This window comes from Sipha flava, unplaced genomic scaffold (genome assembly GCF_003268045.1).
Source record: "Sipha flava isolate LNK unplaced genomic scaffold, YSA_version1 258_pilon_pilon, whole genome shotgun sequence".
In the NCBI taxonomy this organism is placed as follows: domain Eukaryota; kingdom Metazoa; phylum Arthropoda; class Insecta; order Hemiptera; family Aphididae; genus Sipha; species Sipha flava.
The window spans coordinates 1,163,900-1,182,069 of NW_020272917.1; the positions used below are offsets into that span (position 1 = coordinate 1,163,900).

The 18,170-nt window shown below is 29.3% G+C and overlaps 1 protein-coding gene across 1 annotated transcript in view; it reads left to right on the forward strand.

Moving 5' to 3' along the window:
- LOC112684833 overlaps positions 1-17,919 on the forward strand; it is a 187,744-nt gene extending 169,825 nt beyond the window's left edge. Inside the window, exon 7 of the mRNA XM_025556533.1 lies at positions 16,872-17,919. Within this exon, the coding sequence (XP_025412318.1) occupies positions 16,872-17,014 (143 nt within the window). The 3' untranslated portion in view covers positions 17,015-17,919. The remainder of the gene's footprint in view (positions 1-16,871) is intronic.
- The last annotated feature ends 251 nt before the right edge of the window (positions 17,920-18,170 follow it).

Genomic DNA, 18,170 nt, shown 5'->3' on the forward strand with positions numbered 1-18,170 from the left:
AGCGTAAGCGATACGAGTGCGGTAATATGGAGAGATGGGTGTAATGAAACCGTTTGCGGTAAATCAGACAATGTTAGTACTATGAAAGATATACACAAATAGCTGTGTCTTACGTTAGAACACCGGGAAAACGAAGTCATTACGTGCAATATCCGGAGATGTCTTGTTGTAAAACGTGCACCAAATTATGTTACGCAAAATTTGTTGGAGACGGGCCGAAGCAGATCACGAGATATACGGGAAATATTAATGTCGTGGTAGCAAGGAAGCAAACTATATAAATCGTTGATAATCTTTTTAAATTAGAAAAAAAAACTTTCATGGATGTATTATATTATTATATTATATTATAATTATTATAATATTATTATATTTATTTATTTATATTATATTCGATAATTGTCGCAAATTGCGAGCCTTCGATCACCCAATCCGTTTATAAGATCAACTTTTTTTCATACTAACATTCTGCACATAAGCAGTGTACATTTTCACCAGATGCATTGCAACTTTTACATTAAATCAAACTTTATTATTGCTCGATCCTGTTACGAACTAACAATGAGGTGCATTTCGTAACACTACCGCGTGTCCTGACGTGAACTAGTTTGATAACGCGTATTTGTGAACACATATGTTTTCTCCTTCTTCACCGCCATCACAGGAGTGGAAAACACGCTCCGAAATCCGTCGTATTATTCACTTTTCGTGATGTTTTTTTGTATTCCAGTTGTAATCCAATCGGTATTAGTTTTTCTTTGGCAACAACCGTTTTTGTGACATGTGCGTCTTCGCCCTTTTTAATACTATACGACGCCTTCTTCTTCGTATACGTGACGCGTGTGCCTTTGTCTTACTTATTGATATTATACAACACTCATCACCATTATACATGTATGATCCTTAATTTATTGTCGACGTGGATCATTTCGTGAATCATACCAGTCATCACTGCGTCGTCTTGAGGCAGATCAACATTTTTATTTATCAATATTTGTATAGAAACATATTCGTGCTGTGCGCCCATTGGAGACATTTTTATTTTGTACATTATACGTTGCCCCCCCTCCCTTTGCCCTTATTACGTATGGTTATTTACTGTCTATTTTCATTTGACAAAATAATACCTTGCATCTTTATGAAACAATTGCTGATTAATTTTATTATATATCTCCTCATTCATCCTTTGATTTTCATTTATACGTATAGCAATCGAACGGTTTCTGCCGTTACGATAACCTCTCGTCAAATACACCTGCGGGAATTTCACGCGCACAATTATCGACTATTATCTTCACCCATCCCTCTTTTAATTACATCACATAACTTTTAATTATTTTTATATCGTTTGAATACACTTATGTACCAATATTGCCTATACAAAGCGCCGTATTCCCGTGTAAAAAAAGTTTTATCATTATCATTTACTGTTTCGTAAAAATATTGTAATTGACATCACATTTCTTTGGCAGTTAAAAAACTTGATGTAAATGACACATTTTTAATTCACAGCACAAATTAATTACTTATAATAATTTTATCAAAGGCAAAATGTAAAAAAAAAGCCCAAGTAATGTAATACGAATATTTAAAGCGATTAGTTTTATCTAGTCATATTATCTGAAAGACTTGGATATTTTTCCATCATATTTAATAGGATAATTTAAATCCTATTCTTTTAGATTGAATAAAAGGTAAAATTAAAGTTATCCGGATAAAACACAACACTATTCGTGTTTTAATAATTAATCATGTTTTTGACTTTACCATAATTTGTAGTTTATCTCAAATTATTAATTATTTTTTCGATAAACATATAATTTTTTTTTTATTTTATTTCATAAAAAATAAAGATTTTTACTGATGAAATTCACGTAGAAGTTTAGAGTTATTACAAAGCCTATTACAGTTTTGGAAATAAATAATTAAATTAAAAGATTGAATTAAGATTATAACTTGTATATTTTTTATTTTATTTAGAAATATTTGCAATCTTTAGAAGAATACACAATGAATAAAAAACTGATTTAAACTAATCTAGACAGACTGATAAAAAGGAAAATCCAGTGCTTCTACTTCAAGAATAAAATGATGAAGTTATTGAATTAGTTGATTAGTGTTATAAATACATTAATGATTAAAATTTAGAATTCAAATTTCTAAGTTATTTAAGTCTGAGTTGAATTGATTCTACTTTTAGTTTTATATAGATACATTAATTTAGTTTTATGTTTAAATAAATACCTAAGTATCCGTCAGTATTTTAATAAGATAATATATTTTTAATTCTTATTGAGAAACTAATAGCAGGATAAAGTATAAAATTAATGTCTACGGATTTCTTTCAGATATAATTTATGTTCCACAGTTCAAACTAATTATGAAGATTGTATAAACGATTTTGAAAATTCTCGAAATTAGCATTTTAGGCAATAATTCCTGTATCGTTATCAAATGTGTCTAGGATATTATCGGTCACGTGTGGTATGCCAGAGGAAAACATTTTAAGCTATATAGGAGCTACCTAAAGGGGAAACTGCATTAATGAATTGATGGTTGGACATTTTTTCATCACAGCCAATTACAAAAGTGTGATTTTTTAAAAAATATCTTATTGTGAGATATATGGGGCTAGTAGGAAACGAATAATGTGTAGAAATCTTACATGACAGACGTTGATTGCGCTTGCGCTAAATTGAAAAACATACTTGATATAAAGAAGGAAGTGTTTGTTTTCTAAAATAAGATTGTGTTCGGAATGTTTTTTTTTAATTAGTTAGCAATAAATTTATACTTTTTAGAAATATTTACCTAATATCTCGAAAAATAAGGTAAAAAATAAATGAACAATTTGATAATGAGCAATACAATGGATTATTTGGTTTGTAAATTAGAACTATGGTTGAGTGTTTTCAAATTGATGACAGGGTTCGGCAATCCTTTGCACATCTATAATTAAAGTATCGTAAAATTACTAAATCCTTGATCCTTTGAGATTTGACTCAATATAATTATAAAGCATATTTTTATTTTAGACTTTACCAAAATGAAAGTATGACAAAAAATCCATATTTTGAACTTAATCAATTTTAAAATACAAAATAGATTTGTATTTTTAGACTTTATCGGTGCAAAAATACAAATAACATTGAAAATCGAAAACAATTTTGTGAATTACAATGAAGGTGGATGTTAAAAAATTGGAAGACATGATTTTTTAAACTGAAATAAAAAAATTGAAAATGTATATTTTCTTGGAGAAAAAATATTTATGACTTTCAGATCAAACCTTTTTACAACATTTTTTGTACTTCAGATTTTAAACCTTGACAAATATAAACATAATATTTATTTTTTAGTTCCAGCTTTGACTCATTGATCTGGTATTTAATAACTTGAATAATATATGATTCAAAATATATAACAATATATCATAATATATCACAAAATATAAAGTACCTACATAAAATATAATACAAAATATTCATGTACATTGTATTTTAATAATCATGAAACACTATAATAATATGTTATATATTAGTATACTATAATTTTTCGAGCACTGATTGGAGATATATAATAATCATGAAAAATAAAATTAATAATTAAATTAAGGAGTACGATTGCTGTTTTGAAAAGTTGTCTAATAATATAATTATTTATTAAATCATGACTGGGAGATTTATTTTTTGATAAATGTTTGATGATATATTCATTTATAATGGGATAATGTGTTTTGTTGATAATGACATAAGTATAGTATTTGTTGGATAATTTTCTATTTATGATGTATAGTCAATAATATCTACTTTTCAATGAGGAGTGAATTTTTTTTTATGGTGATATAACAGGTTAAGTTATTTATTGCTAGTGTATAACTTAAATACATAGTGCTGATTGTAACTTCAAAACTATTAAAATATTACATTTTTGTATAGAATACAATGATTAATTAGAAAGATAATATAAAACTATAAATTAAATTCAATAAATGAATAACATAAAACAAACATATTCATTAGAAAGAAATTATATATTTTTTTATTTTTTTTTTAATTTTCAATAAAGGTAAGTTAATTACGAGTATATTTACTGGCATAAGATTAATATGATTTTGTTCCGAAAAATTCATATTGCATACGGGAGCAATTTTTCATTGGCCATTATATTTTATTATTGTTTAAGGCGTATCTTATATTAATCCCATGAGATAACTATGACACTAACTTATATTCTTTAGGATGATTGGTATTGATTTAAGATAAAAAAAAATATTATTTAGGACTTACAATTAAAGATATAAATATATAGTTGGACATATTGACTTTTTATTTATGGCAATCCTGATTAGCAATATACTTAGGTTTAACTGAGAGTGTTTAAAAATAAATTATTGTATTAAAATTACGAGTATAATGTTAATTGATGAGTAATACATGTGCTTTATCAATATAGAATAACTTTCCATTGTAGTTTTATAACGTTAATTTAAAAAAAAAATTAAAAAATTAAATAAATTAATGTCAACTGATCTTATGCATTTAGTTTTGACTCTAAAACAAGGTGAAATAATCGGAAACGTAAGTTAAAGAAGTAAACAAAGTTTATCGCAATTAATTTGAAGAAAAGGTTGTAAAAAAACCTTTCATCGGAGTCAAAATTGTGGCTTGGTGCAAGAAGAGCCAATATCAAATTTTGAGATTATTGAGTCAATCTTATTGTATTTAATAAACAATCAACAATAACAAATGAGTCTTGTAATAAAAAAAAACCAATTTAATTAAGTAACATAATTTTTGGAATTACTACATCAAATTTAAAAATTGTGTACATTAAAAATTGGCAAATTTAATGTTTTTATCGCTGACAATTTTCAATAAACAACATTGGTCTTTCTTGAACCAAGCCAGAAAAAAAGTGGAACCGATTTGCTGATAACTTTTATACTTAAGAAATTAATTTAAACTATTGTAATTTCTAAATATTTTCAATTTTATTATACCTTTCTTTTTTAAAGCACTAAATCAAATTGCATATGGATCTTTAATTATTGTAGCATAGCACGAAAAATTACAGAAATAATACTTCATCGACTGTCAATATATAATATATATATTTCTACGTAAATTTTATTATGTTATTATGTTATATACTCGGTGATTAACGCTTTAGTTATAATAATTATATAATTTATAAATCAGTTTTAAAAGTATTGAAACTTAAAAAACTCAATTTTATATCAGTTTTAGATTTTCTGTAAAAAATAAAAAAAAATACATTATAATTAAGGTAGAAACTACATTATTCTGTAAAAGTTTGCAATTTTAATTTTTAAATATAGTTAATTATGTAGTATAAGAGTAATATTATATCATAAATTAAATTTTATAGGATATAACCCAAATTTCTTTATGTCAGTGTTCCACAATTAATAAGACTATAAACTTATGCTGTGGACGACAAAAAATTAAATTAGTAGGTTAACCATTTAAAAATCAATCAATTATAAACAGCAATTCTAAATTAAAACTAAAAGTTATAACAAAAATTGTAATATTTATACGATGAATATAGTAATTTATATGGTCTTACAATCAATATAAAATATGAATAATAATCTAACCATAGTAAAAATTTGTGTCTTTGAATATAACTATAAAACTATAGTACATTTTCTAGTTATGATTTTAATATTTTCATTAGTATTATTTGTTCGTTTACAACTAAAAGCCATAACAAAATATATAAAATTAATGGCGCATTATTCGATTAGAAAAATGTCGTTGCGTATTGCATGCACTGTTGTAACAAGAAAGATTACCGAATTATCGAACAGAATTAATGTATTGGAAGAAAAGTAAAAATCGATTAAATGAAACTCGAATGAAATACAAGTAGGAAAACAATAATATGTAAGTACAATGGTATCATTTATAAATATCACCACCCTTTATTATGTGTGTGCAAAATTTAACGAACTCTGTAAACAATGCACGTTATAATGGCGGTTGTCTCGTATAAATGTACAATATGTTAAAATATGTACCACACATAGGCTTATCCAAAAATAAAACCATTCACCTTTTTAATTTGATTATTTTTTGGAAAATATAATTTTGGAGTTTTCATTTGTATTTTTTTTAATTATTTTTTTTTAATTTTTTTATGCCTTCACAATAATATGACGACCAATAAAGTGACATGAACAGGAAAGATTAAAAATCAACATGAATTTTAAGGTCAGAGAACTAAGGTATAAACTTAACAATATTGAGGTTTTTCAATGCCAAATTTTATCTTTTGGTTATTTTATATGTAGAGATGATAACTGAGGTGATGCATTTATGGTTCATAAATAAATTTTGGGATCAAGCCGTTATTAATTTGCAGACGTTTTTTTAAAAAAACTAAACTAGAAACTAAAAACTAGACAATTTATTATAACTTGATATCAAACTATATAAGTATTAATCGTTGCGTATATATATATATACATGAAAATATATTTTTTTTTTTTTTTGACAAAAATAGCAAATCAAATCTGTAAAAATACAAAAAATTTAAGTGATTTCGCGTTCGTAATGTTTGTTCATTCCTTTTCGACGACGTACGATTGAAAAATGGACGTGTGTAAAAATTGCAATCAATGTCAGACCAGAGCGCATTCCCTAAATACCCAAATGTATGTACACGCACACACACACACACACACACACACACTCAATTGTAGAACCTGCCAAAACCAGAGGTTATAAACGTAACAATATATTTCACATATTTCAACCACAACAGTCTCGCCATAATGTGCGTGTGGCACTCATCGTCAGTCATTTTCCTACGTGTTTAAAAATGGGAAACATGTATGTGTTTAGAATTCACTAACGCGAACAGTAAATACAGCTTTAGGATGCAGGTCACCGTCATTAGCGTGAAACATCTGATGTTTTTGGCGAAAATGGCTGATGGTCGCGTGTAATAGTAATAGCAATGTAGTTTTTGAAATAATACGAAACGCATTTTTATGACCATAGGCCAAAATTGTAGCATTTCAATCATTGTGTATATAAATTAAGCCATTTGGTAATCTATTGTATTTTTTGTATAGTTTGAGTAAATAATAACTCCAAATCAGAATTATTTCGTTTTATTCTCTGCAACAATAATATTATCTGTGTACAGTAATATATAGCATTTTTTTTTTTTTTTTGCAGCCATACGAAATAACACGATTTATAATATTTATTGTTGAATTATCCAACTTTTTTGAAAGATATATATGTAATTGGTACTCTGAAATCGGTTGGTTCGACAGTTATTCCCAAGACAAAATAAATAATAATATATAGGAAAAAGTATTGATTATTTAGCTGTTTAATGCAACCAAATCACGTATCGCCCAGTTGAACTGATCTTAACAGTAATACACATCATATAGGTATATTTATATATTCTAAAAATTAAATTCAATAATTTCAAAGAAGTAAAAACGATTGGAGATAGCTAGATGGGAGTATTGGTTTTACTTGCCATACAAGAAAGAAACATTCAAAACGCATTATTGTAAAGAAAAGTTGAAAAATTCAAGAGGTTGTGAAAAACCATTATGCGAAAAAACCGAGAACATGTTCAATAGTCTATAGTCAGAAAAGTATTAAAATGTAAGCCCTCTGCTCATCCTCTCTAAAATACAAAAAAATCTTGACAGAACAGAATGACACGGAAGTAAGTTTAGAACAACTCTATGAAGACGAATTAAGAAAATATTAAACATAAACATGGTTATTACGTTAAAATAGAAAGCATTATATTCGAAATAAATCAGGCACTACTGATTGTGTTGTTATAATGCTAACCATGCCGTGATGCATTTTAAGGAGAAATTATCCAGAAAACTTGAAAAGAAGCCACTTGCAATCAGCCGATTCATTACAGTGTCGAATATCGTCACGCAATGCTAGATATTAGTGATGGGCATAATCGAATTATTTTCTTCATAGATTTATTAGTAATCCATATATTCTTATAATCGATTTATCACTCAACATTTTCAATTGATATGTTATTAATTATTATTCGAATATTAATCGGCATATTTTTAAATTTCGAAAATTTCAAAAAGATTTCGAAAAAATCACATGATATTTTAATTAATGTAATGATTCGTAATAATATTAGTTTAAAGGTTTTACTCGAAAAAACAGAGTCTGACCAAGTTAAGTGCGCTAAATGTCAAAACGTTTGACAACTCGCTTGTACATCTCTTTCTAGCTTTTCGGGTGACTCTCTTAAAAAACGAATTACTTCATGGCTATGCACTACCTGTGATGCTGCAAAACTTGGAATCAAGAAAACCGTTCTGTCCATTCTTTCAAATATTGATTATGTATCTAAAATTGATAGCATTCTTCCTGCTGTTACTGAAATTAAAACTACTCTTTCTAAACATGAACAGATTTTTGGTAAGCTAAATAGAAAAATTGACGATGTTTCAAATCAATTACGTGACCTAGGTGTTTGTACGACCCTACTTGAAGATAAAATAACGTTAATAGAAACCTGTTTATCTAAATTGGAGTCCATGAATACCTTAACAGATAATAACATAATATCTGAAGTTTCCGACAGACAGTTAAGATCACGTAATATGATTATATTCAATATTCCGGAATCTGATGATAATATCTTGGAAAATGACTCTTCTGTAATTAAATCTATTTTCGATAGTCTATCTATTGTTATGACTCCTACAGTCGTCAACAGATTAGGTAGAAAATCTACAAAACCTCGTCCGTTAAAAATTACTCTGCTAAATGCATCTGATGTTTTCGTCGTTCTAAAAAACAAACACAAATTGCGTTCAATTCCAACCTACAGCTCCGTTCATATTTCTCCTGACCGCACCTAAATGCAACGTGATCAATTGCGAAACGTCTATGCCAAGCTTGAAAAACGAAAAACAGGTAGTAAGACAGATCTAATTGTCAAGTTCTTAAAAGATATCCCAACTACTTCAAAAAACTCGTAAACGGCCCTGTTTCTGATCGCTTAAATATTTACTATCAAAATGTTCGCGGAATAAATACTAAATTAAATGTCTTAATATGCAATATATGTTTATTTGAATATGATATTATTAGTCTTTCTGAAACTTGGTTATTGCCTAAAGTCATTATATCGGAATTAGATTTTAATAATTATACTACTTATCGCTATGATCGTAAATCAAATACAAGTAATTACTCTAGAGGTGGTGGTGTTCTATTATCTGTAAATAATAAATATTTTTCTCGCATGTTATCTGTACCCGCCAGTCCTGTTGAGCATTTATTTGTTTTAATTAAGATTAATTCTTCTTATATACTAGTAAGTAATGTTTATTTTCCACCTCGTTCTGACATCGATAATTATAATATTCATTTTAATATCATTAGTAACTTACTATCTAGTTTACCATATATAAAAAATATAATAATGGTTGGTGACTACAATCTTTCAAAGTTACTTTGGCTCCCCAGCTCTATAAGTTTTTTCCTTAGCTTATCCAACTTAACTTTAACAGAATTAGAATTTTCGTCAAAATCGTCTTTTTTAAATAATTTTCAATTTAACCATATAGCTAATAACAATGGTTCAATTTTAGACTTAGTTTTATCTGATGCAAATAACGTATCGGTTAATAAGTCAGATTGCCCGCTTCTTCCATGCGATAGCTATCATCCAGCCTTACTTATCTCTTTTCCCATTACCATAATTAATCCTATTGATTATAATTTATGTACATATGATTTCTATAACTGTAATTACCAGGGCTCGAGACTTATAGCACTAATAAATCATGAAATATGCGCTATTATATGCACCAAAAAAATGTAAAATATGCGCTATAATATGCACTAAAAATATGAAAATATACTTTAAAAATGATTTATTTTAAATTTTTATTTAGACATTTATGAATTTATAATTATTAAAATTTAAAGAAAAATTTTTATATAATTTTACAGTTATAATTTTCTACAAATAATGACTAAAAACTCTTTCCTGTTCTCATTAATTTATATGTGTCGAATTTTGCCAATCTATAAAATATAATTATTTCAAATCAATAAATCATTAAAAAGTAAGTTACAATTTTTACCTTCATAATTGCACTTATTATATGTTTCCGAATATTTTCAAACTTGAAAGATCTGTTATTGCTTAATAATGTTTTCTACAACAAAAACATTAAGATAAAAGATACGATAAACACAATATTGACTTGCATTGGGATATTTTAGGAATATTTTTTTCAATCGACAATGAGTTTTATAACGTCCCAAAACTGTTGATCTCTGATGAGTGGTCGAAATATGTATTTTTGCAGGACTGAGTTTTCGATTTTTACATTAATTAGCAATAAATAGCAAAATAGTCGAAAAAATAGCAAAACCTCTAGAATATGCAAAAATATGCACTAAAAACTTTTAGTATTGAGTTCATTTTTGTCTGAAATGGATTTATTGCTTACTCTGCTATCTTTTCATAAACTACAAAAAAATATGAAAATGCTACAAGTCTCGAGCCCTGTTAATGACATACAATTTCAAAATTGTTCTAAGCTAATGTTTTCAAATTATATTAAATTGTTCAGTATAGTTAATTCACAACTGGATGCTGATTTACTTCAATCTGAGTTGAATACCCTATATGATTGATACACTAAAAATTATCTATCACTTAGTATTAATAAATGTCAGATAATGACTTTCACTGGATCTAGATCGACTACTAACTATAATTACTTTACAAATGGTTTAACTCTTCTACGTTCAACTGGTCCTATTAAAGATCTTGGTGTATTATTTGACCCAAAGCTGAAATTTGATTGTCATATTCACATGATTATTAATAAATCGCATCAATTATTAGGTTTTATTAATCACAGTTGTACGGACTTTACTGATAAACTTGCTCTAAAATCGATTTACTGTTCGTTAATACGATCCATATGTGAATATGGTTCTATTGTTTGGTTTCTCTCCCAGACAGGTAAAAAACAAGATTGGAAAAAGTACAACACAAATTCTTATGCTACATCTCATTTAAATACTTCATACCTAAAGAACCTCACACAACTTACAATCCGCTTCTTTCTTTATTAAACCTCCAGACGTTGGAAAATAGACGTATAAGTTTTGACTTATGTTTCTTGTATAAGCTTTTGAATGGTCTTGTTGATTGTTCAGATTTTTTAAGCCGTTTAACCTTCTATACTCCCAATTTTAACACGCGATCGACAGACACTTTAAGCCTACAAGTTACTAATTATGCAAATAACATTCCCTGCAATAGATTAATGAAAGCTCCAAATAAATTTAAAATTGATATGTTCTGCTCACCAAATTTAGACTCATTCAAATCTTATTGTAACTATTTAATTCTTTACACATAAGCAGTAAGCACACTATCTTTTTTTTTCTCTTTTTTTTTCTTTAATAATTATTGTACATTGTTTATCATATATTTCTATCTCCATAAACATACGAGTATTTACTTATATGTCTATGGTTACTACTTTTATTTATATTATTAAAACGTTTCCCAAACTTTTTTTCTGCTGGACCCCTTAGAGATAATAAAAATGATCGCTGATCCTTTAGTACAAATAAAAATTAAAAAACAATAATTAATAATAATACTTTGTATATTTTAAATTTACGTTCGCGGACCTCCTCCGGTATATGTGAGGACCCCTAAGGGTCCACGGACCACAGTTTGGGAAACTATATTATTACTATTATATTATTCTTACTTTGTTTAATTATAATGTTTTTGTCTAATGTAACAGGGCCTAGCCCGTTTAATATTTAATAAATAAATAAATAAATAAATAAATAAATAAATAAATATCATGTAATCTTGGTTTTTAAGAGATAATTAAAATATTCTAAACAATAAGTAATAAGCTAATAACTAATAATAATAATATTATATATTCAATTATTTACGTTATTCGAAGTTCTACACATTATATTCTAAAAATAATATTTTGAATAAAGTACCTACTCGAGGAATCGAGTGACGAGTACTTAAGTTACTGTAGTTCGAGCGAAAAATCACTTTGTTACATGATTGATTATTATTTTAATAATTTAGTTATCTCAATTATTCTGAACAATCGAGTAACTCGAATATGCCCATCTTTACTAAATATATAAAAGACTTTAAATATCACTATAAACCAGTGGAGTTCCAGCTTTATTTAAACATGGTACGTTGTGCTCATTGTATTCTCGGCCCATGTCTCAACTGTTCCAGTTGCGAACCACTTTTTAAGGCTTTTTGTAGTCATTATTTAATTTTTTTTTTCTTTTGAAATATTGCGAGCCGCCAATACAGCATTAGCGGTACAGGGTCTATAAACCACTTCTGCACTCCATTGTCGTATACGTCGATTGAAACAAACGTATATACGTACATACAAAAATAAATAAAAGTGACACTTAGAAAAACGTTGGCTCACTACCATGACCAAATCACACGGTCACCATAATAGTCTTCTGTATTACAAATTTCTCTTATTTTATATCATCAAACTTAAAGTACTTAAAAGTGCTTACATGCTAATTTACATTTATGATATTGTTTTTATGTTATTTATTTATATTTGCTCTGTTATAGTAATTATTATACTTCTCGGTTTGTATAATAACGATGAACTAATATTTCTCCTAAAACTGTCATTACAGCATTTTGAGATGTCTAGTTTAATAGTTATAATTTGTTATAACTATTCCATTATTATTTCATCTACTACATTATTTTATACATAATATTATACCATAAAGTAGACAATAATAACGTACGTGACTAAAATATTCATTCACGATTTTACATAGTGACTATTTGTTACTGTTTACAATGTACACGCCGAGCAATATTGCAGAGCAAACGTACTGGTGACCGACGCACACAAATATTATAGCGACATTGTGATATTATTTACGGGCAAAAAACAATTACGTCGTTATATGCCCCACGGGGCGCGTGCATATTTAATAGTTGACCCTATTGTCGAATACTTGTAGAAATATTATTATGATAATACGTGCGCTCGGGTTCAGTGCAAAGTGAAATAATTGAGATAAGAGTTAGCCGGTACGTTTGACAACCGTCGCAATTTGTAAACACAGACGTAATGGTGTGTTAATATTGTACAACCTAATATGAGCGCGCGCGCGTGTGTGTGTGTGTGAAATATTAGACAGTGGGAAGGCGACGAGCACGTCCTACGACAGGCATGGTTGATGAAATGGAAAGGAGTACGACTAACTTGAGCGTTTTTAACGACTCGGAGACTCTTTGTGTTGAACATCGTTAGCTGCATAACTGTACAAACACCACCTTCGTTCCGTAAATAATGTACAGGAATGTATAATAATATATAAAACGGTTCGTCTAATTCATGCACCGTTATATGTAAAAAATCAAACGTTCGGTGAATAATGTCTATCGTCTATCCATTTGGAGATAGAATTACGAAGCTCGTAGATTATATCATATTATTGCCGACTGGCAGCCATAAGGACACGATAATGATTTCCTGAAAACGATTTTCCGCGTTATATGAACCTGTTCAGCGTACTCGAGACCGTAAGAATGCTGTGTTTGGCGTGTGTAAAATACAGTGATATTTCGATGTGATAATACAACATAACGTGTGATAATGTTCAAAGTCATCACGGACGTATATGGTCGCCAACTTAAAGATGCGCTTTAGAAAGGAATACTTCTAAAGTATGATGATGTGAATATAGAATCATACATGTATATGTATAGCAACGAAAATACGGCTAGGGTTGGAATAATATTTTTATCGTGCATACAATATCCGTAAAAAACACGCGCGTGCGCACGCACACACATACCCCAAAAATATCACACCTACACGCAATACTTACCTAACCAAGATTATTCGTCTTCAACGAGAATTACAGAGGCGGTCATAATGTATGAGTGCATTTTTATATATATGTATGTGTGTGTGTGTGTGTGTGTGTGTGTGTGTGTGTTTACGAAACGATTTGTCATCTTAGAAACCACTTCTGCCTCTTATATAACGTGTAGATCGATTCACTCATTGTCAGATAGTATTATTGTTAATTATTTGCATATGACATATTCAACATGAAAAAAGTATAGATAAAATTAGTAAAGTTAAACAAATAAATAAATATAATGATTAATTATGATTTATTTTCGTTTTTGTTTTTAGTGTTGTTATTATTATAGTCGGACAATATAACATTATGCAATTAATATTTTAATATCAATATGATATTGACTACTAAAATTATTTTGCGATCAACTTTTAATATGTTCTAAAATGTCAGCCTTACCTTACCTTATACCTGTTACGTATGCATATAAAAATATGCAAGGTAACCGTAAAACGATATTCGAAATTTCAGTGAACGCGAAACAATAAAGTTGTAAAATTGATATTGTAATATGAGACTATGAGAAGGCGAGTTCGACGACTATTGGTGAGGTTTATTGGCTTATGAGTGATATGCATCGAGCTATCGGCTCTCGGGAGAAAATGTGTTTTATAATAATACCATGCGATTCTATTGGATGTACATCAATATTTCGCGAAAAATAGTTCACGCGATATTTATCTACGAGTAAATTGTTCGTAAACGAAGACGTATCTCGCACAACAATTTTCATTTATGAAATTTTTATTTTTATTTTTTTCCAAATTTTTAAATTACATAATATTTTTACACGCATATCTGTAGAGTTTATGTGATTTTATTTCGAAATAAAGCGGATAATAAAACACTTTCTTATCAACTGTTAATTCGTCAAAAAACCCATTAATTTAAACAGCTATTCTATTGTTTTAAAACAAAGACAATAATAATAGTTTAAAAATTCAGCGGAATATTAACGTTTTTGAGAGAAACATCGTCAAATAAAAATTTACGAAAGTAAAAGTGAGAATAAATTTAATAACAATATTAGCAGATTATACCATTCGCGCAACATTTTAATTTTTTCGTAGTATAGCAAAAAGTTTTTCAATTACAATAGTGCAAAAAAACCTATATCAATATTATTATTCGATCAAATGAAAATATACCCGTTTTTAATTACAATTTATATTATTCGAATATTCATGAATGATTTAATGAATGATTTTGAATGATTACTGATTATTTTGATTGCAACAAATTCAGTGGTGGTGCCAGGATTTTTTGCTAGGTAGGGCGAACAATAGGCCAATAATTATAAGGTAAGGCTACCAAAAATGAGATTTCAACAAAAAATAATAAATATAAAAAAAAACAATTAAAATGATCTAATTACTATATTTAAAAACTTTAAATTATTATAACATTATAACAAAACTACTTTAAAATAATTATATGATTGCTATGTGCATCTACAAACTTACTTATTATTTCATCAATGTCTAGTGACTTAGCTTCACGTTTTTTAATAGATATGATGCTTAAACTTGTAAGGTCTAATAAACTATTTCTTAAGTAACTCTTTACGCGTATTATACATTAAAATGTACGTTCACATGCAGCTGATATCACGTGTATTGTTATAGCAATGGAGCATAATTTATATGTTTTTGAAAATTCTACTTCATATTCCTTAAGAAATTTATGAAATTGGAAAAAATCTTTAATTTTAAAAATATTTTTTGTTTCATAACGGTTCATGGACTTTTGTAATATTTTTAATTCTGATTTTAGATTTTCTTATTCTAAGTCACCTAAATAAGCTTTTGCAAAAAAGAGTATCGTGTCATATATTAAAAATTGATTATAGATTAAGAGCACTTATCCCACATATTTTATCAGAATTATTACCGAATCTCTTATCTAACTTATTTGTTATTTTGTTCAAAATACAATAGAATATTTCCGATCTAAATTCGTTTTCTTCTATTGGCACTTGTTTTTCCATAGTGCTATTTTCATATACAAATTTTTCCAATTCTTTTGGTATTTTTTTATTCTTCTTTGTTTAACTTTTTAGATGAATATATCACATTACAATTTTCGGAAATGTTGCTTCGTTATAAAATAATTTGTGTTCTTCAGGATTTCTCAATTCCAAAAATTATTTTTTTATAGAATTCACTAATATAATACTATTAGTCCATACCAGATACTTACATGTTGTAAGTATTTACTCAGTATTTGTGTTTAAGACAGAATAACATCAAATACCAATAGTAAATAAAAAAATTTAAAATCAATTTTTCTTAATATTTAAATATTAATAACTTCTTATATTGTTAAATTACATACAGTGAACAAAACACAAATACCAATATTTAATATTTTCTGCTTATGAAAAATGACTATATTATTATGTCTAAGATCAGGTCAGTGGTTAGGTCACTGGTAGGGCCAGGCATTTTCAGGTAGAGCCATGGCCCTACCCGGTCCGTCCCTGGAGCCGCCAATGAACAAGTCGGTGCGCGAACAAATGTCGTACAATTTGTGTGCGAGCAACAAAACTGTCGTGTATACGTTTATTTACTCGGCAATATATTGATTTATACTATATTTATACAGAGTATACGCGTATAGGATAGTATAATTTTACAGTATGCGCACAACATACAAATATCCAATCTATACTCGATGTGAATATCACGTGTTTGTGTGTTTATTCGTGTGTGGTTTTTGTGCGTGTGCGTGTGCGTGTGTGTGTGTGTGTGTGCGCGTGTGCGTGTGTGTGTGTGTGTGTGTGTGTGTGCGTGTGCGCGTGGGTGAGTGAATCCATATATTTACTTATCTACCGTGTACACAGACGCTTTCGAGCTCTCCGACACGTTACATTAATTGTTTTGTTTTCAGTGAGTGTGGCAGTCAAATCTGAACCCGTGACCGCGGGATGTGGAAAAGAATTTATTAGCACCGTCGCCGTCGTCGCCGTCGCCGCCGTCGTCGTTGCGGCGACCGCCAACGCCGCCGCAGCCACCACCGCGTTCCCGACGTAATTTACGAGACGGGTCTGCGCACGCACCACCACAACTACTACTACTACTACCCCTACTACTCTACTACTCTACTACTACTACTACTATTACCACTAGTACCACCACTACTACTGCTAATTTTACTACTACTACTGTTGAGCTATGTATGCACAACTGTTTGTTGTCGTATTGTTATTGTTCTCCGCTTCTCGTCGACCCACCCTCCTCCTACCTCAGAGAATCTCACCACCGTATCCGAACACCGGTGGCGGGTGGAGCGCACGCCGCAAGGCTTCAGCTGAGCGCCCAAAAAATACCCATAACTCCGGGCCTCAAACCGACAGCACCCCCCGTCCCCCATTTCGGCAGCAGTTCGTCTCGGCCGTTTCACCGTACATGCGCACAAACACACACACGCACACACACACAAATATATATTATATAAATGTGCATGTACGTGTATAAGTATGTATAAAAACATATACATCACCGGTCGTTCGCCGCCACTTCATTATTTTGTTTTCGTCTCCATAACGGTCTCGTAACAATAACGTGACATAATAATATTATAACAACCGTTACTCTAGCGCATCGTCGTCGTCCATCGTCTTCCGCCTACGGTTTTATTATTTATTTACTTATTTTTTTTTATTTGGTATACTTACACACGCACAACTTGTACGTCATCCGCGCGCGTTCGTATTCGTACGTACAGTAACAGTCGTGGTCGGGTACGCGTCCGTCTGTCTCACATGATTCCGTTTTGCGCTAGTGTGTGTGTATGTGTGTGTGACGCCGTAAAAACGTATACTAAGAAAACGCTCAAGATACTCGAATCGTGGAATAAAAACGTAAATATTTTTTCTCTCCTCTTATCATGGTAAGTTTTGTACAAAAACCCTTGCGTAAAAACAAAAAAAAAAAAATAAAAAATCTGTAAACACCCAAATATGTACACACATAAGTATACAAGTATTATAATAATGTATATATTATATATTCATTATATATTTATATAGTATATTTTATTCATAAATTAAAATCGTACGGAATCGTATAATTCTGTAAAGTTTCGGAAGCGGAAGCGTGTGCATAAACAATCACGCGGATAAATAATAACAACGGTAATGCACAATCATCCGGTGCACATAATACGGTTCGGTAAAAATGACGTGCA